General features: G+C 37.2%; 1 protein-coding gene across 3 annotated transcripts in view; it reads left to right on the forward strand.

The window, feature by feature from the left end:
* Positions 1 to 7,094: 7,094 nt before the first annotated feature.
* The window catches only part of BARD1 (BRCA1 associated RING domain 1), a 126,038-nt gene continuing 108,585 nt past the window's right edge, over positions 7,095 to 24,547 (forward strand). Inside the window, exon 1 of one of the 3 annotated variants that reach the window (XM_031958099.1) lies at positions 7,095 to 7,364. In XM_031958099.1, the coding sequence (XP_031813959.1) occupies positions 7,207 to 7,364 (158 nt within the window). In that variant the 5' untranslated portion in view covers positions 7,095 to 7,206. Of the gene's footprint in view, positions 7,365 to 23,979; positions 24,513 to 24,547 lie in introns of those variants that run through there. The other 2 variants (XM_031958098.1, XM_031958101.1) reach the window with 2 other exon arrangements.

A 24,547-nucleotide genomic window follows, 5' to 3' on the forward strand; every position in this document is an offset into this window, starting at 1 on the left:
TGGGAAAAAACTTGATATTGGGAGAAAGTAAATAAACTGATGGGTTACATCTTGAGAAGGATTCCCCTGTAAGAAACTGAGTGGGGAACCTGAAGAAATTTTTGTCCAGGAGTACAGGAGTGGGGGAATGGTGACTACATGGAATCTTCTCCTCCCTTCACCCCGCTAAGTGTGTTCCAGATTTTTTTTGTTTTTTAAATCAAGTTACTGCTGGTGCAGCAAACTGATTTAAAGGGACAGGCTTACTTTTAGGTTAATTGAATATTTGTTTCTTGATACATAATGGTTTTCTTGTTTGAGGAATGTGGTCATAAATGTGATCCATACTTTGTTAGGATTATTTCTAAAAGTTTAAAGAATGTTTCAGATTCTCTTATGTGATATTTGGACAGTCTGTATAAGTTTTAAATTGATTGTATTGGGTCATCCTGAGGTTATTTAAAGGGCCTCTGAAAATAAGTTTTTGAAAATGTTTCTGTTATGGACAATATGCAATTTGGGATTTTTTTTTCCTATGTATTGGGAATTTTAAAAGCAAACTGATCTGTATGTATAATGTTCATTTATGAAACATCTACTTGGATAATTGTTTAATTTGTAAACTTATTGGGACAAATTTCTTACTGTTATCATTCTAAGGATTTGTCAGAAATTTGATTAATGGAATCTGTTATTGGAGGTAAAATTTCTTGGGCTTATAGTTAATTAGTTAATGGTTTTGGGGAGTTTTAAAGCTCCACTCTCTGACAGTTAGTGGGACAATTTATTGGAATAAAACTGGGTTAAAGCTATTTTATCCTGTATGTGCTGAAGGTTGAGTTTTGACTGCTTATGTTGTACTATCGTTAAGTTATTTGCAATTTTTCCTCCTGTAACTGATCTCTATGGTCAGAGCAATGGTCAATAGGATAGTTAATGCAATTCAATTATGTCATACCTTGCTGTTTTCAGTCTGATTATATGTAATCATTGTATCCTAAATGCTTAGGCAAATAAGTATTTAGCCTGGTCATCTGTCTGTTATTGGGTATTTGTGTTTTATTTTTTTAAGGTTTCTAAATGATAAATGGACAATTAACAGTGGTCTGTGAGACCTAACTGCTATTAAGACTTGAGACTAAGCTGGTGACTGTCTTGTAAACATTCATCTCTTCACATAGGAAGCTGCTGGCTCTTCACATTTTGCAGCAGTCTTGTGGACCAGTCTTTTTATCTCAGCTGTTCTGTTTGAGGGATTTTTAGGAAATTCTACTGTACTAGTCTGTTATGTATAGGGATTTTGATTCGCTCTTGGGATTTATATATGGAATGGTCATTTGATAATTCCTTTCCATGAGAAATAAAAAAGGGGGGAGGAAGAGATAGAACATTGGGGAAACTGGTATATTTTTCTAAAAATACCTGAAAGAATGGGAACCCCTAGCTCCTATTCACTTTGCCTTAGGCACTTCTACCCCACCCCCTATCTTACTAGTTCAGATGCTTTAGCTTTGGAACCCCTTATTCTGTCAGAATTGCCCTGGCGGACTCACTTCTTGGGATTATTATTATTATTATTATTATTTTTTAGAAACAACCAGAAATCAGACACCTATCTTGGGACTAGCAGTCTCTCTGATCTGTTTTTCCAGTCCTGTAACCCCAGTTCATTAATTAGTATTTCAGCAATCTCAAAGGACCTTGTAGTTTGATAGCAAACATCTAAAAGTTTGGGGTTTGCCTGCCGTGATGGTCTAACTGCATCATCTGCTCTGCAATCTGTTCCTTTCTGCAGCCCTGTCTGTTCCTCTGGGCAGAGACAGGTGAAGCTACTCCAAGCCTTGACCTTCTCCCCTGGAGAAGGCTGCCCCTCTGAATGGGCCTTGTGCCCTTGAGCCCTGCTGCTCTGTAAGCAGAGACTGAGTTGAGTGCATAAATGACTGCAGACCGCTTAACTCCCAATGAACTGTCCTCTCAAACTGGATTCTCTGGCTGAGATGGTGCCCCAACTGCAGAGGACCTGACATGCTTGCAAAAGGGAGCTTTTGTACTGCTCTTAACTCTAAGGTTATCAGGGAGAGACTTGTTCTTGCATTTTTTTCTTTTCTAGTTTTCTTTTGGTTTATTTGCTTCACATAGGATTCAAAAGAGAGAGAATGTGGAATGTTTTGCCACAGTCCTCTTTAATTGTCCTGACTCAGTTTCCCTAAATTGTTCTGCCTCAGTTTCCTTAAGTGTTCTGCCTCAATCCCCTTAGTTGCAAACCCCCCCTCTGTTTCATTGAAGACTGAGGGCCACTTGCTCTAAAATTATAAATTGTCAATGTGAGACTCAAGATAAGGGGGAGTTCAGACTTCCTGGCTCCTATCAGAATGTCCAGTGTCTCCCACCATGCTGTCAGAACCAGATTGCTGTTCCCACTCTCAATGTTCTGATCCCGCCCCTGTCTTGGTCTAACTCACATTCACCCTTGGATACTTTGAGAATAGAGTCCTGTCCAGTCAATCAAACTCTCCAATTAGTAGAATGTTGGGAGCTCTCTGATCTCTATCTTGCTTCAGTTTCTCCAGCCTTACATTTGCCTTTTTAGCTCTCAGGTTGATGCAGACTCTAGAGAGTCTCATCACCCATTTAGAATAATCAGTGGACTCCCTAGCGGAGGCTGTCAAGTCAGTTGGGAGTCATTAGGGAATCGCTCTCGCCTCCTTGTGTAAACGGATGACCAGGAGGCCAGTTGTAAGACTTCAATGTCCTGGTATCAGTCACTCTAATCTCAGGTCCAGTCCTCTTGTTCCTTCTCCTCCTCCTCCTCCTCATACCTCCCTGTGTAATTATTCTCTGTTGGCCTCAGATGAGTCACAACTATGAACATAAAAAAGGGGGAGTGAAATGGACAAAAGACTGGCCCCCTAATCCCTGAGTCAAGGGGCCTCAGGCTTATAGGAAAATGTTGCTTAAACTAAATTAAGGGAAGTGTTATATTCAGACAGAATGTTTGCCTAACAATGTCAGACATCCTGTAAGCTCCCCAGCATCCCTCTTCGAGAGAGAAGTCGAGTCACTGTTGTAAACTCAAGGCAGAACAAGAATTGCTTATAAGCCTGTCTCTATTTGGGTTGGGGCTGGTACTCTACTGAGGGTTCATCCCGGCAGGTAAATAAACAATAAATGATTTTTAAATTATAAATACCTTGGCCGTCCTGAATTTTATTGCCTGGGCTATTTCAGTAGGAGATTTTGACCTTTTCAAGCTAAGATCTTCAACAGGTCTCTATTTGTCTGAGGATGCACCAGTGATTAAGGCTAGGTAGCAACTGAGGCAAAGAATCTCTTCTTTCACCTAGTCAAAAACAAAACAAAACAAAACAAAAAATTAACTATTTAGTTTAAATTTATTTAAATAAATCTGGGAGGGGAAGACCCCCAGGATTTCTGGCCAGAGCAGAAATGATTCCTATTTACATTCAATCTGAGTCAGTCAAAACCCAAACAATGATCAAATGGGGCTTGGCCTGGGACTTATTGGTGGCTAATGAGAATCAGATTGGTTTTGGTTTAAGGCATGGTCCTTAAGAAAGATATCCGGTAAATCCAGTAACTCTTAAGACATCTTGGGAGGGTTCAAAGATCCAAAAGAAGAAAAAAAAAACTTTTAAGATCATTTTAAGGTAAGAATAAAATGCCCTATATGGACAGAGTGAAGGAAAGAAGCAAAGAAAGAAGGAAGGAAAGGAAGGAAGGAAAGAAGGAAGGAAGGAAGGAAGGAAAAAAGGAAGGAAGGAGGAAAGGAAGGAAAAAAGGAAGGAAAGAAGGAAGGAAGGAAGGAAGGAAAGAAGGAAGGAAGGAAGGAAAAAAGGAAGGAAGGAAGGAAAGAAGGAAGGAGGTAACAGAGGAAGGGAGAAAAGGAGGGAAGAAGAGAGAAAAGGAAGAAGGTAGAAAAGAGAAAGGGAAGAAAGAAGAAAAGAAGGAAAGGAGAGAGGAAAAAAAAGAGGGAGGAAGGAAAGAAAGAAAGAAAGAAGGAAGGGAGTGTATGGGATAGGGTACTAGAATCCCTTACCCAAATTAACTACTTGGAGGCATCTTCAGATACAAACAGAGAGAACATTTATTTGGTCCTTGCAAGGAGAGGGCCAAGCACTCCAACTGAGCAGACACTGAGGCTCCTGGCTCTAATCTCCTAGCATTATGTGTGGCCTAAACCCGGAAATGGAGTGAATTATACAGCAAAAGACTTGGATTCATTGGATGGACTGGAAAGGAAGTAACCATTCACTGATGGTCAGCAATGCTGTTTACTTCCTGTGGGACACTTGATTTCCTGAAACTTAGGCCTAGGGTCTGGCCCACTCCATCTCATAGACTTTTGGAGAAATCTTCACCTGGATCTGTTGAGGTTGGTAAGGGGATCCCAAATGTTTGGGGTCACAGAGTGGTGGTGTGAGATATCTCAAAAGAATTTGCAATCTTGAACCCATTTCCTAATCAAGGGGGGAAGTTTATTGGAACTGTAATGCCAACTGAAGCAAGCTGAGCTCCAGAAGAAATTAGAATGGAACACAGAGGAAGGAGATAGATTTATAGGACAGAATTGGATCAGAGCTTCTAGGCCATAATTTTATAGAATTGAGGAGTGGTCTCAGGAATTTGGTTATCATTGACTAGCAGATAGATTTAGGACTATCCTAAGGCCAGAAGACTTTAGAATTATTGGCAATTTATTAGAACAATAGCACTCTTAGGTTAGAGAGTCTCAGGATCACCATCTTCCCTAAAGTCTAAGGAAATAAACATTATTACATTCCTACACCAGAAGACCTTTACAATTACTGATAGACAGATTGTTAGGGGAGCTCAAAATCATTGTTGTCTGCCCTAGAAGCTACATTACAACATTCCCATTCAGGAGGAAGAAAGTTTTTCAACTGACCAGTTCCAGTTTGTAGTTCAGCTCTACTTACAAAGGTTGATAAGACAAAAATAATAATTAAAGGGAAACCCCCCCCCCCCCAACAATTCCCACTTACTTTTTTGAACAGAGTTTCAAATCTTCAAAAAAATTTTTTTTGTATTACATCTTTGGCCCGCAGAAAGTCCATAATGGGGGTGGGGGAAGGTAGGCTGTTTAAACTTAAGCCTTGAAAAGAATAATCATAGCTAGCCTTTATGTAACATTTTAAGTCACAACAACTCTGGCTGGTAGGTCTATTCCTGTTTACTAATTTTGTGAGAGGGGAGATTACTTTCCCTCTCCCAGAATGCTACTTACCTCCTGGAATGAAATAGGCACAGAATAAATTTTTAGACATAGCCAACATATGGATTTGCTTTACATCATGTTTATATGTTATAAGAAAAGAGTTTTTTATTTTTAATTGGAGAGATGGGGATTTGAGGGGAATTCATGACAGTAATGACCCCACCCCCAAAAGAGGGTTATTTAGAAAATAGATCCTTAGAAAAGGGCATTAAAAAAAAGGGAATAGAAGAAAGGAAAGCTAGGTGGTAGTTTATGAGAGTGTTGGATCCAGAGAAAGGAAGACCTGAGTTCAAATTAAACCTCATATTAAGTTCATATATTTGCTATCTGTGAGATTCTGAGTTCAAATTAAGCCTCATATATTTGCTATCTGTGAGATTCTGGACAAGACATTTAATCAGTTTGCCTCAATCAATTGATATTAAATACCTACTTCATTCCAGGCTCTATGCTAAGTCCTTAGGATACAAAAAGGGGCAAAAAATAGTCCCTTCGTTGTCTGAAAGATGCAGATACTAAAAGAACCTCAGAGTTTATTGTACCAATCAAATGAAATAATTGTAAAATGTCTGTCACATAGAAAGTACTATATAAATATGAGCTCTTATTGTGTTAGCTATTAAATAAACAAAACAATTCACAGGGAGAGTCAGACTGGCAGGATAGCTTTGAAATGAGGAGGGTGAATTTCTTATACAATCCAAGTAAAATTTTAAGCCTATTAAAACATAATTAAGTTTATTAAAATTTAGAATTGTTTTAAGGCATTCAAGTCACCCTTGTATAACAAATTCAAAATTTGAAACCACACTAAGACTTTTGGATATACTCCAATATAATTAATGAAAGATTACTTAACTTTAGTTAAGCTTACTAAAAAAAAAAAAAAAAAAAAAAAAATTAAATTAAAAAAAAAATTAGAATTGCACTAATAATTTTGGGACACCCTTGTATAACAAAATTAAGCCACAAAGTTTTAAGTCTATTAAAGCTTAATGAAAGATTACACACTTTAGTTAAATTTATTTAAAAAAAAATGGAACAACACTAAGAATTCTGAGGCATTTACTTGTATGATAAAATTCAACTGCAAAGTTTTATGCTGTATTAAAGCTTAAATATGACACATTTTAATTAAGCTTATTAAAATTTAAGAGTGTACTCCGTTTTGGGACATCCCTGTATAACAAATTCAGCTACAAAGTTTTATGTGTACTAAAGGTTAATTAAAGATTATATTTTAATTAAGTTTATTAAAATTAGGAAGTGCACTAAGACTTTTTGGGACATCCCTATAGAACAAATGCGGTTACAAAGTTTTAAGCGTACTAAAGGCTAATTAAAGATTATCTTTTAATTAAGTTTATTTAAAATAGGAAGCGCGTGAAGACTTTTGGAGACACCCCTTTATAACAACAAGATCCAACCACAAAGTTTTTGGTGTCTTCCGGCTTCTTTAAAGAGGACACATTTTAGTTAATTTTAATAGCATTTAGAGCTGGCGTTTAACACTTGGAGGAGGGGAACGATGAGATTGAGCCGTCGCCCAGAGATTCGCGGTTTCATGCGTAGTATAACTTGCATTCGTTGTCAGGTGAACTGGAAAGCTTCCAGGGTCAAGTTCAAGTGCACTGGGGCGCAGAAATTCACTTACAATCGCGCGGAGGGGAAGGGGGAGGGGAGGAGAAGGGAGCGTGTTAGACGTAGCCCCTCCGCAGGGTTCCCAAGGCGCTCTGCTCCTTGCTTCCCAGAAGCATCCGCACGATGGGGGGGGGTGGGGTCAGCCTCAGTCTCCATCCCCGCCCCCTATCCCGCCCCCTCAGAGGCTTTTCCCGCGCTCGGCGCCCCGCCCCTCCCTCGAGCGCGCGCGCGCGCGCCGCTGCCAGCTCTTGGCGGGACCGCGACCCGGCTTTCCCCGGGAAGTTTCTACAGTCGTAGAAGTTTCCTGTGGCTCGTGCTGGGGCGCCGGGATGCAGCGCGAGCCGCCGCTGAGGGTCCGCTCCGGGAACCAGCAGCGTCCGGAGCCCGTCATGCAGCCGGCCGGAGCGGGGGGCGGCGGGAGCGGAGCCTGGGCCCACAGCTGTGAGGCTCTGGAACAGCTGGAGACGCAGTTGCGCTGCTCGCGCTGGTAACTCGGCCGCCCCTTCCTCGTCCCCTTCCCCTCCCCCTGCTACACCTGGGCGGGGGTGGAAAGCGAAAGGTGCCCCTCCCCCCTTTCCCCTCCCCCCTTTCCCCTCCCCCCGCCCCCATTTTCCCCCCCCCCCCCCCCCGCACTGGGCCTGCGTCCGGGACCGTCTCCCTGCAGCCCATCCCGCGCCCCGCACAACGTGCCGGGAGGGCGCCCTTCCCCGGGACCCCAGAGAAACGTGCATGTTGGATTGCTTCTTGTTTGTTCTGAAAACCCCCCAGTGCATGAATGCGGAGCAGATACAATCGCTGCATTTTATCAAAAGTTACTGCTTTAAATCGGGCTGTCGGGAATTAGATTTTCGAGGGGGAGGGGCGCTGGGAGGAAACCGAGGGTCCGAAGGGCCCTCGGGCGCTGTTGGCTGGGAAACCATTGGGCTCTCTCGTACCCTTGGGTAGGGGGAGGGGTTCCGTGGGCTCGCTCGTGGAGTGTTGCACATCACTTTGAAAGCCAACTTTTTGCCTCTGTGCTGTCGCCCTGCCCCTCTTGCACTTGTTTCGGTAAATAGTTTTGTGCTAGAATAAATCTAAAACGCACTGAATCACATAACAACAAATACAACCATTTTTACATTTATAAAAACATAAATATGATTAATTGAATCCAACGAATGTTGATATGTTTTTGTTCAAGCCTTTTAAAGGCTTTCAGATAAAAATTTGTTGCATCAAAGAGAGAAGCTTGGTTTGTGGAAGCTGATTTCACTTGCTTTGTTTTGTTTTTGTTTTTGTTTTTTTTTCCCCTTTTGGCAGGTTTAGCTAATGTTAGTTATGCTTTTGGAAAGATGAGGATTTTTGACTTTGTTTCTTAGTTTGCAATTCTCAGCTGGCAGTGTTAGATGCTTTGATGATTGGAGAGAAAAAAGTTTCTTAGGATACACAAACTTGTTTCTTTTTTCTGTGTTTGTTGGGATGCCCCGGGAGAGCTGAAGAGCAGTCCTTTGTGGTAGTCTGATTTACATACTTGAAATTTCCTTTTGTCCAGGGTCTTCTTCTGCCCGCGTTATCTTTTACTATATATACTTATACTATGCTTAGTGCTACTTGTTCTACAAATTTGGGAAAATGAGGCTGAGAAGTAAAGGACCTTCTTAGGGGTCACACAGATACATAGATATATGGATAGAGGAAGGTAATTTAAAAATTTTGAATAGTTCCAAGAGAAAAAGGGGGGGATGTTATGCCAAAGTTCCTTTTTAATGGGGGGACCAGTTCCTCCATTTGTCCTATTTCCTAATTCTTCCTTAGGTTACGACCGTCCCCTCTTAATGGTTGAGATAAAGGTTTTATAGACATTTCTTAATGTCATTAGAATATCAGTAACCTCCTTCTATGAGGTTATCCCCACCTAGGTCTCCCTTCATTTTGTCATTTCTTGTTATTCCATAAAAGGCTCTCTGCCCCAATGGATAAACTGAAGAAATGATTAAAGGTAGATATGCCCAGAAGATAGATATACTGCTTGTGTGTGTTTGCTAGAAAATATAAATTCTTTTTTTTTTTTTTTTTTATTTAATAGCCTTTTATTTACAGGATATATGCATGGGTAACTTTACAGCATTAACAATTGCCAAACCTCTTGTTCCAATTTTTCACCTCTTACACCCCCCCCCTCCCTAGATGGCAGGATGACCAGTAGATGTTAAATACATTAAAATATAAATTAGATACACAATAAGTATACATGACCAAACCGTTATTTTGCTGTACAAAAAGAATCAGACTCTGAAATATTGTACAATTAGCTTGTGAAGGAAATCAAAAATGCAGGTGTGTATAAACATAGGGATTGGGAATTCAATGTAATGGTTTTTAGTCATCTCCCAAAGTTCTTTCTCTGGGCATAGCTAGTTCAGTTCATTACTGCTCCATTAGAAATGATTTGGTTGATCTCATTGCTGAGGATGGCTAGGTCCATCAGAACTGGTCATCATATAGTATTGTTGTTGAAGTATATAATGATCTCCTGGTCCTGCTCATTTCACTCAGCATCAGTTCGTGTAAGTCTCTCCAGGCCTTTCTGAAATCATCCTGTTGGTCATAGAAAATATAAATTCAAGGAAGACATGACTGTGATGGATATTACTGTTCTCTAAGGAAATGATGATGATGACTATAGAGAAGAATACAGATATTTGCATAAACTAATGAATCAGCAAGCAATTACTGGTTTGTGACTGCAGACTATGAGTTAAGTTCACAGCAAGCAGTTAGTTAACTCTGGACTGAGTTACAAAGCCTGGAATTAGGAAAAATCATCTTGAGTTCAGATGTAACCTAAGATACTAGCTGTATAACTCTGAGCAAGTCACTTTTCCCCATTTGCCTCAGTTTCCTCATCTGTAAAATGATCTGGGGAAGGAAATGGCAAACCACTCATGTGTCTCCTGAGAAAAACCCTAATGGGACTGACAGGACTTAGGATTGAATGAACATCAACAACAAATAAAAGTTGTGAATACAAATCAAAGCTTTTAAGGGGAACTTGGATTCTTAAGAGGTGAGACCAGATAAAAGAGGAAGCCTAACTTCCCAGTAACTTGAGTCCAAGGTGTTTTTTGGGAGATGGAATATGAGGATGGTGTCAGGAATGTTGGCAGTATGATATGGAGGTCAATGAGAAGCAATTTGTAGAGCCTGATGAAAGCCTTTGCATGGTGGACAGAGCTGGAGGTTTGCAAGGAGGGGATGATGAGATTATCATCATGCTCATTCTAACTCAGTGGACAGGACTTGAAGTCTAAAGTAAAGGTATTTTTTTGATGGAAGGTGAAATTACCCAAAGTTAGGGAAAAGGACTTTTCCTCTCCCTCTTCTCTTGCCCTCATGGGATACTGGAAATGAATATAAATCAGAAGTACAGCCCTAGAGAAAATGATTAAGTGGCAAAAAATTATTGAAGCAGGACTTTGGAGGATTCTTGAAGATATGAAATTTATCTCTGTCAGCCCCAAGCACTACTTTGGGGAAGATGAGGAAAGAAGACGTGGATTTGGGGAATGGGTCTCAACTAACTAGACAACTATGAATATTCCCTAAAAAAGGGAATAGAAATTTTATTAGTGAGGGAATGGGTGGAGTATCTGGACTTGCAGATCTGATACTTTCTACTGCCAGGGTGACCACAGGTAAATTTCAGAATCCCATTTTCCTTATCTGTAAAATGGAAATAATATCTCCACTGTCTTATGAAGTGGCTGTGAGACTCTGAAATGGTGTATATAAAGCTAATTTAAAGTTATATATATATATATATATATATATATGTATAATTTTTTATTATCTTGTAAATGATTCTTCATATACTAAAATAATATCCAAATAGATATAAAGGAAATAGGAAGGCATTTTGGGGGGAAAAATTGCACATTTTGTTTTTGACTCTTAATAGTTATGATTTTGAGCTAGTCACATTTATTTCCATTTTCCTTTTTTTCTTTTTTCAATTCCATTTCTTCCATTTTAAAATGCAAAAGGGGTTGGGGTTAGTCTAATGAGTTTCTAAAAGTTTTTTCTACTCAGAAACTCCATGATACTGTAAATCTTTTTCCAATAACCTCTGGAATGAAAAGTATTGGTTTAGCCATCGGGGAGTCTTCCATTTTAAAGAAGTCCATTTACTATTTTGACTTGGAGTTTGGGAAGCAGGAATCAGCCTTCCAGGTCCTCCACTGATCCATATTGGAATTCTGATTCAAACATAATCAGCCCTTCTTCCCAAACAAGTTAATTAATGAGAAGGGGGAAAAAGGACATAAAAAAATTTCCCCCCCTAACTGCATCATCTCTTGATGATCAACAGAAAGGAATGTAGAAGAGATGTAGGGAGTTTAGATAATTTGCAAACTAGATAATAGATTTCTGGATCCTTCTGGAATTTATTTGGATATATGAATTGGATATGAAGCCCTGTATTTGAGGTATAAAGATAATCCCTGTCCCAAATAGGACTCTGATTATATATGCTTAAATTCTACTGGGAGAAATAGACTTTTTCAGTTTCTCCTGGGAAGTTGGCTACAGAGAGTACCTGGACAGAGATACAAATCTTAGACAGGATCAGATAATAATTCGGGATAATAAGTACTTCACATATGGTAGGTCAGGGCTTCTTAAAGTTTTTCCACTTACAACCCGTTTTTACCTGAGAAATTTCTGTGTAACTCTGGGTATATGGGGATAAAAAACAGCTATCCAAATCAAACATTTACTGATAATAAATTGTAAAGAAATTTATTTTAAAACAATTTTTTGCTATACATATAATTTTATCATTTATTAAAGATGAAAGCTAATTTACATACTAATGAGATAGATTGCTTATTTGTTTTTACAAAAAAGAATTAAATCTTGCAAGAATATTTGATACCTTTTCCTGTTGCCAAATTTTTCACAACCCTGACATTCAGTTATGTGCCTTCTTTTGGAGTTGTTACCCATAGTTTAAGAAACTTATTGTACAAGACTATAAGATGATCAGTTCTGATGGACTTGGCTCTCTTTAATGGTGAGATGATTCAAACCAGGTCCAATTGTTTAATGATGAAGAGAGCCATCTACACCCACAGAGAACCATGGGAACAGAGTGTAGAACACAACATAGCATTCTCACTCTCTGTTGTTATTTGCTTGCATTTTGTTTTCTTTCTCAGTTTTTCTTTTTCTTCCTTATTGATCCGATTTTTCTTGTGTAGCAAGATAACTGTATTAATATGTACACATATATTTGATTTAATATATAATTTAACATATTTAACATGTATTGGATTACCTGCCATCTAGGGGAGGGGATGGGGGGAAGGAGGAGAAAAGTTGGAACAAAAGGTTTTGCAAGGGTCAGTGTTGAAAAACTACCCACGCATATATTTTGTAAATGAAAAGGTTTAATAAAATTTAAAAAAGAGAGAGAAGCTTGTTGTAGGTGATATAAAGACAATGGGAATGTAGGAATGATGATTATCTTTATATCATCATCATCTTGGAAAGGGTCATTCTGGTACAGCTGAAATTAAGGCTCAAATAAAAAAGTTATTATGAAGTCTAGCCATTCCATAGTAACTTTACAAAGGTAATTACTTTTATTCTTCCTTGTTCTTTTCTTGCTTAAAAACAAGCAAACAAAAATAAGCTAAAACTAATTAGAGTGTAAAGGGGTTAGATAGTAATAATGTGAGTTTTACTTCTCAACCTCTCCTTTTCAATTTAACAAGAATTTTCAGTCTACTGCCTAGTGATTGCATACTAGAGATACACAGAGATCAAACAGAATAGTCCCTTATCTCAGGAATGAAAGATTCCTTTCTTTATATGTATTGCTTTACTTAATCCTATGACATATGTGTTATCATCTTCATTGTATTGGTGAAAAAACTGAGGTTCCTGGAGTTTACCAAGCTAAAGGCCCAATTAGAGTAGCACCCCTGATATTTAACTCCCCGACTAGTGCTCTGGAGAATACATTCCATTCATATCTGGTGGATTGATGTTTTTTCAACATAAAATTGATTCATTGTACTAGGGGTGCTATTATATATTTCTGCTGAAAAGCAATGGAATATTCATTTTTCTAGAGAATGAGCTGTGTCAAATGAAGTCATGTTTTGCAAAAAATAATAGTGAATTCAAATTTTAGGGTATCTTGTCCAGAAGTTTTAATCAACAAATTTGCTGTGTCTTTTGGGGTGGAGGAAGTGAAGAATCATTTACTAAGCACCTACTATGTGCCAGACACTATACCAGTTGCTGGGGATAGAAAAAAGTGAATCAGTTACACACACCCTAACCCCTTCCACCTGCTAAGAAATGGCATTTATTCATATATAAGGTAATGGTAATTTTGCACATGAAAAGAAAAACTAAAAGCAGTGTAATTGGTGGGAAATGGAGAGAGAACTCTCTGAAACCCTTCTTTATATGGAAACCTTGGAGCCCTTGACCCCAGCTGTGAGCATCAGACATGTTTGGCTGGTTGCACTACATGATACATATATATATTTATATATATATGTATGTATTTTTTTTTTTTTTTGGACTTTTAATAACTTAAGGCTCCAAAATGATGTTGACTAATCTACTAGGCCAGATGGCTATTAATATGGTATATGTCCAGGCCTCCTCAAAAGTTACAGAGCTATTTCAAAATATTGGGGGGAAAAAAATTCAGTCCAATTATTTTTTTAAGAGGTAACAAGCAACACATTAATGAACATTGGGGAAAAAAAATAGTTTGTTCCCAAAGGAAGCAGGATTTGACAAGCACTGTATTTTCCCAGGTTTCATGTAAATTCAGATTGTGACAGCTACTTAGTGAATTATAATAATTAGGTGTGTATTTGCATTTTTGATTGGCTTTCAGTGATTTGGGGAATTTTCCAGTGTTCTTTTGTTTGTCTTTAGAATAACAACATTGAAAACCAGCGTTCACTTTGTAGCTTTAAGATGTCTGTTGAGATGTCTTTTCTGTTCTTTTTGACTTTCTGGGAGGGGGATGGGATTGCAGGAGTCAGTTTTGAACTTTCTTGGACTAAATGCAAAGACCCCTCAATTTAGAGTCAGCAAGCATTTATTAAATGTCTATCATGTGCTGAGCACTTCACTAAGTGCTGAGTGTACAAAGATAGAAAATGGCAGCCCCTGCATCCTAACTCAGTGTCTAAAAGGGTACAAATCACTCTGTAATCCTTAGAGGACAGTTGCTAACATCTGGATTCCTCATCTTGTACTGTTCTGTCACATTCTCTGTCACCTCAAGTGTCACTTAAATTTTGGGCCACTATTAACTGACCTGTTATCAGTAAAAGGATTTAACTGGACGGACTCTAACCTTCCCATCTTTAAAGCTATATACCTTCAAGAGCTTTTGATGTTCAGAACCCTCTGTTTTGATGAATAAAGATTCTCAGACATTATACTTACTCATTTTCCCTTACTGATTGAGGATTACTAGAAAATAGATGATTGGCAGCTGTTTTCCTTGCTATTTGTGCTTATAACCATGTTTGTTGCTCTGCTTTATATGCCTGACATTGTTGTAATTCTTACATGGATTAGTAAAGTGTTATCTATAATTCACCCAGGACTTTGAGGCAGGGTTTTTTTTTTTTTTTTTCTTTTTCCTTTTAATGCCTTTTCAGCTTCTATTTGCTGATACCCTCCCTTTCTTACCATCTGGCCCTCTCTCTGAAATATTTCTAATGGAACTACTTTAAATTTTTTTTTTTTAATAATAGCTTTTTATTTCAAAATACATGCAAAGATAGTTTTCAGCATTTACCCTTGCAAAAGCTTGTGTTCCATTTTTCTCCCTCCCTTATACAGCAAGTAATCCAATATATGTTAAACACATACAATTCTTCTAAACATATTTCTACATTTATCATGCTGCACAAGAAAAATCAGCTCAAAAATGAGAAAAATAAAACAAAGCAAGCCAGCAACAATAAAAAAGGTGACAATATTAGGTTATGGTCCCCATTCAGTCCTTATAGGCTCTCTCTGGATGTAGAAGGCTCTCTCCATCATAAATCTATTGGAATTTGCCTGAATTACCTCATTGTTGAAAAGGGTCATGTCCTTCAGAATTGATCATCACGTAATCTTGTTGTTGCTGTGTACAGTGTTCTCTTGGTTCTGTTCACTTAGCATCAGTACATGTTTTTTCATGCTTTTTTTGAAATCAGTTTGCTCATCAATAACAATAATATTCCATAACATTCACATACCATAACTTATTCAGCCATTCTCCACCTGACGGGCATCTCTTCAATTTCCAGTTCCTTGTCACTGCAAAAAGGGCTGCTACAAATATTTCTGCACATGTGGGTTCTTTTCTCTTTTTAAAGATCTCTTTGGGGATGCAAACCCAGTAGAGGCACTGATGAATCAAAGGGAATGCACAGTTTGATAGCATTCATAGTAATGGAACTATTTCTAAGGCTATGGTTCTGAATAAAGGGATGAATAAATGAAAGAAAAAATTATATTAATAATTTATTATGTTTTAAGCTGAACACAGCAGCACTTACTACCTGCCTTCAGAGATAGCACAATGTGGATAGAGTAAAAAGACTTGAAGCCAGAAAGATCTGAGTTCAAAATCTTCCTCTAACACATACTAAGGGATTTATCCTGAGAAAGGCATTTTTATTTTATTATTTATTTTATTTTAGCTTTTTATTTGCAAGATATATGCATGGGTAAATTTTCGGCATTGACAATTGCAAAACCTTTTGTTCCAACTTTTCCCCTCCTTCCCTTTACCCCTTCCGCCAGATGGCAGGTTGACCAATACATGTTAAATATGTTAAAATATAAGTTAAATACAATATATATATATATACATGCCCAGTTATTTTGCTGTACAAAAAGAATCGGACTTTGAAATAGTGTACAATTAACCTGTGAAGGAAATAAAAAATGCAGGTGGACAAAAATAGAGGGATTGGGAATTCTATATAATGGTTCATAGTCATCTCCCAGAGTTCTTTCGCTGGGTGTAGCTGGTTCAGTTTATTACTGCTCCCTTGGAACTGATTTGATTCATCTCATTGCTGAAGAGGGCCACAACCATCAGAATTGATCATCATATAGTATTGTTGTTGAAGTATATAATGATCTCCTGGTCCTGCTCATTTCACTCAGCATGAGTTCATGTAAGTCTCTCCAAGCCTCTCTGAAATCATCCTGTTGGTCATTTCTTACCAAACAATAATATTCCATAATATTCATATACCACAATTTATTCAGCCATTCTCCAATTGATATGCTTAGTTTCTAGTTTCTGGCCACTACAAAGAGGGCTGCCACAAACATTCTTGCACATACAGGTCCCTTTCCCTTCTTTAGTATCTCTTTGGGTTATAAGCCCAGTAGTAACATTGCTAGATCAAAGGGTATGCACAGTTTGATAACTTTTTGAACATAGTTCCACATCGTTCTCCAGAATGGCTGGATGTATTCATAATTCCACCAACAATGTATTAATGTCCCTGTTTTCCCACATCCTCTCCAACATTCCGCATTACTTTCCCATTCATTCGAGCCAATCTGACAGGTATGTAGTGGTATCTCAGAGTTGTCATTTGCATGAGAAAGGCATTTTTAAACAACAACAAAAGAAATGAAACTGCTATATTGTGATCCATACTCAGTCCTTATAATCCTCTCTGGGTGTAGATGGCTCTCTCCATCACAAGGTCATTGGAACTAGCCTGAATCATCTCATTGTTGGAACGAGTCACAAATTGATTATCTAATAATGAAAAATAATCTTTTTAAAAGGGTTATTGGTTGTCCTTTTAATGGGGTATGGGGTATGACCAGTACTTGGGTTTAAAGTTTAAGGGAAGGTCAATAAAGATGGAAGAGTTAATTTAATCATGGATTTAGAACTGGAATTGTACAGGGATATTAGAGAGGAAGGGGATCCTTATCAGGCAGATGGGCAGTGTCTAGCATATAGGGAGTAAAGTAGACAGAGTGGGCATGATGACTGGATAAGAAATATTCTTGGAGTTCCATTGCCTTCTGGTCATTTAGTGAAATACATATTTCTTTAAGTTCTAATAACCTTGAATCAGCTTTAGGAATCTAGTGCAGTCACCAAATTGGAAACCAAAATGACTTGCTTGCCTAACATAAGTAATAAATACATAAGCAGAATCAGAATTCAAATCCAGTATTGATTGTAGAAGTATTGAGAGATTGAGCTATACTTTTTAAATTTCCTTCTAAATCTTTCTAAATTTTTGATCCTATAATTCTTTGTCCACATCTAGTGCTCTTTCCACTATACCACACTCAGTGTAGTCAAAGTCACTATACAGTTCAGTATACTTTAAAAATATTTTCCCTTTAAAAATAAAAGCCATTATGTTCTTATACAATGCATAACGTAATTCTTTTCAAATCGGGCTGATGATGTTAAAATGAATTTTTAGACCATTATGGAAGTTTTTTTCTTTTGATTATGGTCATCCTTCCCAGAAACAGTCCATCCTTCTCTTAGCTGCCAAAAGGCTCTTTCTCAAGCCCAGACCTATTCACTAGCTCTCTATCTCTTAAGAATTGAATATAAAATCTTTGGTATTCAAACCTACTCCCCTTTTACCTTTCCAGTCATTTTATACCAAATACTCCCACCCCCATACTCTTATCCAGTTGGATGTAATGGGATGGATGTAACTTATTCAAATAGGTTGTCCAGGGACCCACAACTTAAATAAGTGGAGAACATGAACTTCAAATTAATGATGAGCCACCCCTAAGGACAACAGCTTCTTCTCTAAATTGTGCTTCTTCTGTGATCTCTCCATAATCAAAGCTGCCGGACACTGCCTTTTAAATAAACACTTGCATTGTTCTCACCTTTGCCCTAGTCAGGAGTTGCAAATAGTCGGTAATCAAAAAGTATTTTGTGATGAAAGAACCATGCAAATGTATTTAGTAAAAGTGCTTTAAGTGAGGAGGACTTTTATATATCTTCTCTGTTTGGGAAGTTAGTCAACCCTTTCCCAAATGTCATTTGCTTCTAGAGGAAAATTCTCAAGATTGAATAACCAAACCCTTTCCGATTTCCTTGGATCTGCTGTTTCAGTTTTGTATCTTATACAGTGCCATTTAACTTGTCTCTAAAATGGAAATTCTTGTAAAATATCTTTTTGAATCTCTAAAATGGAAATCCTTCCAAAAATTTTTTAAGTGCATTCATCTTTTAATTTTTTCCCATTTTATTTTTTTCTCCCCCAGTTACAAGTCAAGAAAAATTTTATTATTCATTTTTATGAGATTTCCCAAGATTTACAAATTTTGGGCATTCTTTTTCTTTCTTTTTTTTTTTTTAACATCACAGAAATTTCCCTCAAGTATTCCTCTCCCTTCCTTTCCCAGAGAGCCACCTCAAATAACAAATAATATCTTTAAAGTTAAAAAAAAAAAAAAAAGAACCAGTACAGATTAATATATTGCAAAAATCTGAAAATGTGTGGAATATATCATCCTTGTAGACCTACAATGTCTGCAAATGGATGAAGTATCTTGGATTTTTTTTTTTTTTGAGTTATGTTTTTTCTTTTTAATTTTGCAACCTTTGACTTTTTGCTCTTTTTAAAAAAATTATATATTTTTCTTTCCATCTATGCTGGTATAATTTGTGTATATTTCTTTCTTTCTTTCTTTCTTTATTTAATAGCCTTTTATTTACAGGATATATACATGGGTAACTTTACAGCATTAACAATTGCCAAACCTCTTGTTCCAATTTTTCACCTCTTACCCCCTCCCCTAAATGGCAGGATGACCAGTAGATGTTAAATATATTAAAATATAACTTAGATACACAGTAAGTATACATGACCAAAACATTATTTTGCTGTACAAAAAGAATCAGACTCTGAAATATTGTACAATTAGCTTGTGAAGGAAATCAAAAATGCAGGTGTGCATAAATATAGGGATTTGGAATTCAATGTAATGGTTTTTAGTCATCTCCCAGAGTTCTTTTTCTGGGTATAGCTAGTTTGTGTATATTTCTTGATTGCTAACACCACTCTCCTCAGTTATATAGCTCTCTTTATGCCTTTCTTATTTATTAATTCATTGTTTCTTAGAACATAGTAGTATTCCATGACATTCAGATGACTGTAATTTGTTGAGTTTTTTTCCTCCAATTAGTAGACAACTATTTTTTTTTTTCAATTCTTTGCTGTTACAATAACTGTTGCCATGATTGTTTTAGTGTGTTTGGGCACTTTATTATTAATAAATTCCTTTAGGTATAAACCTAATTATGGAATTTCTGGGTCAAAGGCATGGATATTTTAGTCATTGCTTAATAATAAAAACAAAAATTGGCATTCTTAACAGAATGCTTAACTTTTGCCTCTGAAATATATGTTCTTCCTCACTGATTTCCCCTTCTTCCATTTTGGGATTTTTTTTTTTTTATCGAGCATTTTTTTGTTTTAATCAACTTTTTGGTATATTTCAGTATTCAGTAAGATTTACTCTAGTTTTAAATACCTTGAGACCCTTTGAAAAGGGAGGCATTATGTAATCATTTTTCTTAAATTTAATAGCATCTTATATCTAAAGAACAATTTTGCTTCCAGTTAAGAAGAGTTTTGGCTAAATAAGAACTTTGCTTTTTTTTTTCTTCTCCTTTTTCATGTGCAGAGAATTTGCATATCATTAGGGCCTTCTTTTCTTAAGCTTATTTTTGTCAGTGCTTAGTTCTTTTAAGTCAAAGGATTATGACAGCAGAGACCTTTTCTCATCAGCTGCTTGTGATGTCATAGAATTATCATGACAGAAGGGGGAAAAAAAACCAAAATCCTTGAATTTTCAAGGAATAGAAATCCTGTTATGTAAATGTCCTTTGTTATATAAAGCCCAGAGGTTGTTTTTTTTAAGGTCCTGAAATAATGTCTAGGCTAGAAGTAGAAATCTTAGCAGATTGGAAGTGACCTTCACAATCACCTGGACCGTATCAGATCATAATGATGCTCTCTATAGTTGGCTATTCAATTCATTATAATAAGTATTTGTTGGCTGGCCGCTATGGGCACATGGCACTGTGTGTGTAAGACACGGCCTGACCCTCCTGGAATGTACTGTCCGATTGGGGAGACTGACATGAAACACTTTATGAGGGTTATGCAAGTCAGTGCGCACTTAGTTTAGAGCCACAGACCTCCTGCTGAATGATTAAGAGGGGCAGGGAAGTGGTTTATGGGCCTGGAACCGGATTTTGAAGGATAGGTGAAACTGAAGAAGATGGCAGGGCCTGTTGCATGCACAGCTGGGGGCCTGACTCCTGGCTCTGCTGTCTTAACAAGTCATTTCGCTACCTGGGTTTCCAGATTCTCCTCTGCAAAAGGGGGCGAGGGTGTGGGGTGCTGTGTATTAGGCTTGGCTCTCTAGTGGGTGGAGGAGGAGGAAGAAATGGCATTAAAAGGTAGTAAAATCCTGAATAAGCAGTGGACACTATAGATTTGGAGAGAATAGTGTGACTTTTGAAGGAGAAGGTTCAAGAACAGAAGAGAATGTGGAATAGGTCATATGGAGGTGGGTCATAGAATACCAGGTAGAGTTTTGATTGTATTATCCTTTAGATATACTCACTATCCGGTACTGTGTGTCAACAGAACAGATATTTGCCCCCTCAAAGGGCTTACTCTGGGTTTGATTTTGTTGTTGTTTTTTTTTTTTTATGTAAATTATTTACCTATGTTTGTGTGTTTGTGTGTGTGTGTGTGTATTTACATGTATTTATATACGTATATATTTACACACACACACACACACACACATATATATATATACACAATATATATAGATACACATACACATACTTTATGAATCATGTTGGGAGAGAAAAATCAGAACAAAAGGGAAGAGAATCGTAAGAGAAAAAAATAAGAAAAAAATGAATAAAGCATGTGTTGATTTACATTCAATCTTCATAGTTATTTATCATGATCTTTTCCTGTCATCTTAGCCAATGTGAGAAGTGTGAGGTGGTAGGTACCTCAGAGTTGTTTTATTTTTCATTTCTCTAATCAATAGTGAGCTAGAGGATTTTTTCCATGTAACTGTAAAAATGGTTTTAATTTCATCATCTGGAAATTGTCTGTTCATATCCTTTGACTCTAAGGCTTACTATGTTTTTCCTTTTTTTCCCCCCTTCGGCAATTAGGGTTAAGTGACTTGCTCAAAATCACACAGCCAGGAAGTATTAAGTGTCTGTCTGATGTCAAATTTGAACTCAGGTTTTCCTGACTTCAGGCCTAGTGCTCTATATCCACTGTGACATCTAGCTGCCCTGACTGTTTTAAACGGGATGTGGTGGTTCTGGTTTTTTCAATTTTTCAATTTTTTCAATTCTCTATGACTCCATTTGGAGTTTTCTCTGCAAAGGTCTGGAATGGTTTGCCATTTCCTTTTCTGGCTCATTTTATAGTTGAGAAAACTGAGACAAACAGGGATAAAGTGATTTGCCTAAAATCACACGGTAAGTATTCGATGCTGAATTTGAACTCAGGTCTTTATTAAAAATAGGCAGAGATGGGGTTGGATAGAGTGACTTAGCTTCCTGAGTTAAATCTGGCTTCAGACATTTCTTAGCTGTGTGATGCTAGGCAAGTGATTTAAAATAGGAAACTATTTGCCTCAGGTTCTCCATCTGTAAAGTGAGCTGGAGAAGGAAAAGAGAAACCACCGTAGTGTCTTTGCCAAGAAAACTCCAAATGGGGTCATGAAACAAGCCTGTAAATGACTGAAGCTTACCAACAATTATACAGAATCTCTTAAAATATCTGTGACTTCCCAGACTAATGATTTGTTGCGTACATTTCAGCATTGTCAGCCTGGGTAAAAGAAGGTTCTTTATTTAGGACCACAAAGACATCTGACATATGTACCGCTCATTTTTATCAAGTGACATGTGATAGAAAAAGTCAGGTATTGTCAGTTTTTAAAAAGTAATGGCTTGTATAATGTCAGTGAACACCCTTTTAGATCTCTTGAGAGTGAGAATGTGGTTGTATACTCTGCTTTTGTGCCGCTTCTGAAAAGCTCAATTTCACTTTAATGCTTTTAGCTACTAAAATGTGCAGTGTGACACTTCTGATCTTTCTAGAGATGCAGAAATATTTTTTTATTGATATGTGATATGTATACACAGGGAATGGGATATAATGCTGTAAATATTTAAAGGGTTCTAAAGATAGCAAAGCAAGCAAAGAACTTGGTGCTCACCTGAATCTTGGATTTTTTTCTGTTTTTTCCCCCATCCCCCTGTGGTATGTTATAACTTTGTATTTGGTTTTTAATAGGACACTTTCTTTAACAGAATTATCTGATGCATTTAGGTGTTTTGAAAGGCCTCACTGCTGGGTTTTAGAAAGACAGGTACACTAATGCATTGTTGGTGGAACTGTAAATTATTAAAACGTTCCAGAAAACATTTTGGAATTATGCAAATAAAGTGGCTAACATATTCATTCCCTTTGATTCAGATATTCTAAGCACATACCCCAAGGAGATTACTGACAAAAAGAAAATCTCCATATATATCAAAATAATTATGGTAGCACTTCTAGCAGTAATAAAGAATTGGAGATAAAATAGATAGCTATCGATTATGGACTGGCTAAATAAATTATGCATGAATATAAAATAGGATATTAATATACAAGACATGATAAATATGATGACATGAAATGATGCAGTCAATAGATATTTATTAAATATTTACTATGTAATCAGACACTATGTTAAAATATATATAGATATAAATAGAAGGGGAAACAAAGTCTGCCCCTGCCCTGGAGGAGCTAACACTCTAATGGGGAAGGCCACATAATAGAGAGCTGAAAAAAGAAGGAGAGGAGGAAGTACCTAGTTCTGTTGGGACCATGTAAGATAGAGGAAGGCATCTAGGAAAGGGATGAACACCTCTTTGTCCTGGAAATTGGAGGCTTTGAGAAGAACTGGCCAATCAGAAGGTGGGATTTCAGGAACTGGGAGAGCTTCCAAAGTGAGAAGTGATTGAGGGACGATCTGAGCTTCCAGAGGATAGGTCAGCAGTGCAGTCTCGAACTGGAAGACAGTATTTACACAGATCATCAATCACAATTTAAGTGGAAACAGCACAAAGCAATTGAAACCAAGTATTATGAATTTGTAAAGGCCAAGTTTGACCCTCAAAGGACTATGAAAAGACCATTTCCCCTTTTAAAGACCATTTAGAATACATTACACATGTCAATTTAAAATATATATATATACACACATACACATATATATAGTTCTTATTGATATTTTTTCCTTATTTTTCTTTTTTTAAAAAAAATTATGTTTTTTATTGACAGAACATATGGATGGGTAATTTTTCAACATTGACCCTTGCAAACACTTCTGTTCAACTTTTCCCCTCCTTCCCCCCACTCCCTCCCCTAGATAGTAGGCAGTCTCACATATGTTAAACATGTTAAAGTATATCTTAAATACAACATATGTGTACATATTTATACATTTCACTTATTGCACAAGAAAAATCAGATTTAGAAAGAAGGTAAAAATAACCTAGGAAAAAAAACAAAAATGCAAGCAAGCAACAACAGAAAGAGTATAAATGCTATGTTGTTGTCCACACTCATTTCCCAGTGTTCTTTTGCAGGGTATAGCTGGTTCTGTTCATCACTGATCAATTGGAACTGAATTGGATCCTCTCATTGCCTAAGATAGCCACTTCCATGATATTTTTTTTATTCAAGTTTCTCCTCCCCCTTAAAGGATGTTATAAAGGATGGCTCTATAGCAGGGTTTGGGAAAGGGATACAGGGTAATATTTGGGCTACATAAAGACAAAATCTATCCATCTATGATGTCCATCTAACTATCTTTTTGGGGCAGCACAGTGAATAGATTGCTAAACCTAGAATCAGGAAAATTTGAGTAACAATTCATTCTCAGACACTTACTTAATTAGCTGTGTGATCTTTTTTGCTTAATCTGTTTCCTTCAATTTCCTCATCTGGAAAATAAACTGGAGAAGGAAATGGATCTTTGTAAAGAAAACCTCAACTGGGGTCACAAAGGGTAGGATAAGATAGAAAAAATGATGGAACAACTACCAAAACAACAATCTGTCTACCTACCTATTTATGAAGCAGTTTCTCAGACTTAGTTTAGGCAACCCGCTTCTTCCCAGTGGTTCCCACTGGACACTGTTTAAAACAAGAAATTCAGATAGTACCTCATTTTCCCCCTTACCCCTCCAGTGATTTTTGGGAGCGATGAATAACTGCTTCTGATGAGTCTCTATTGGCATATAAATAAGTAATGGGTACCATATATAGACTATGGTTGTCTTTGACTGACACAAATTATGATCTCATAGATCAGTTTCTCAGTTTTTCAGCTCAAATTGTATTTCTGATGCATAAAATATCAATATTCTCTTCTGAAAAACATACCTCCCTTCTCTTTAGCCTTAACATTAAAACTTGAGGAGTTCTAAGGTATACAGAGAAGCCAGGATTGGGAAGAGCAGAATGGAAGGAAAGATAATTATTTTTAAAAGTTGTGGGTAAGTTTTGTGGACTTTTATAAACATTTATGACA

Source organism: Sarcophilus harrisii, chromosome 3 (genome assembly GCF_902635505.1).
Source record: "Sarcophilus harrisii chromosome 3, mSarHar1.11, whole genome shotgun sequence".
NCBI classification, from domain to species: domain Eukaryota; kingdom Metazoa; phylum Chordata; class Mammalia; order Dasyuromorphia; family Dasyuridae; genus Sarcophilus; species Sarcophilus harrisii.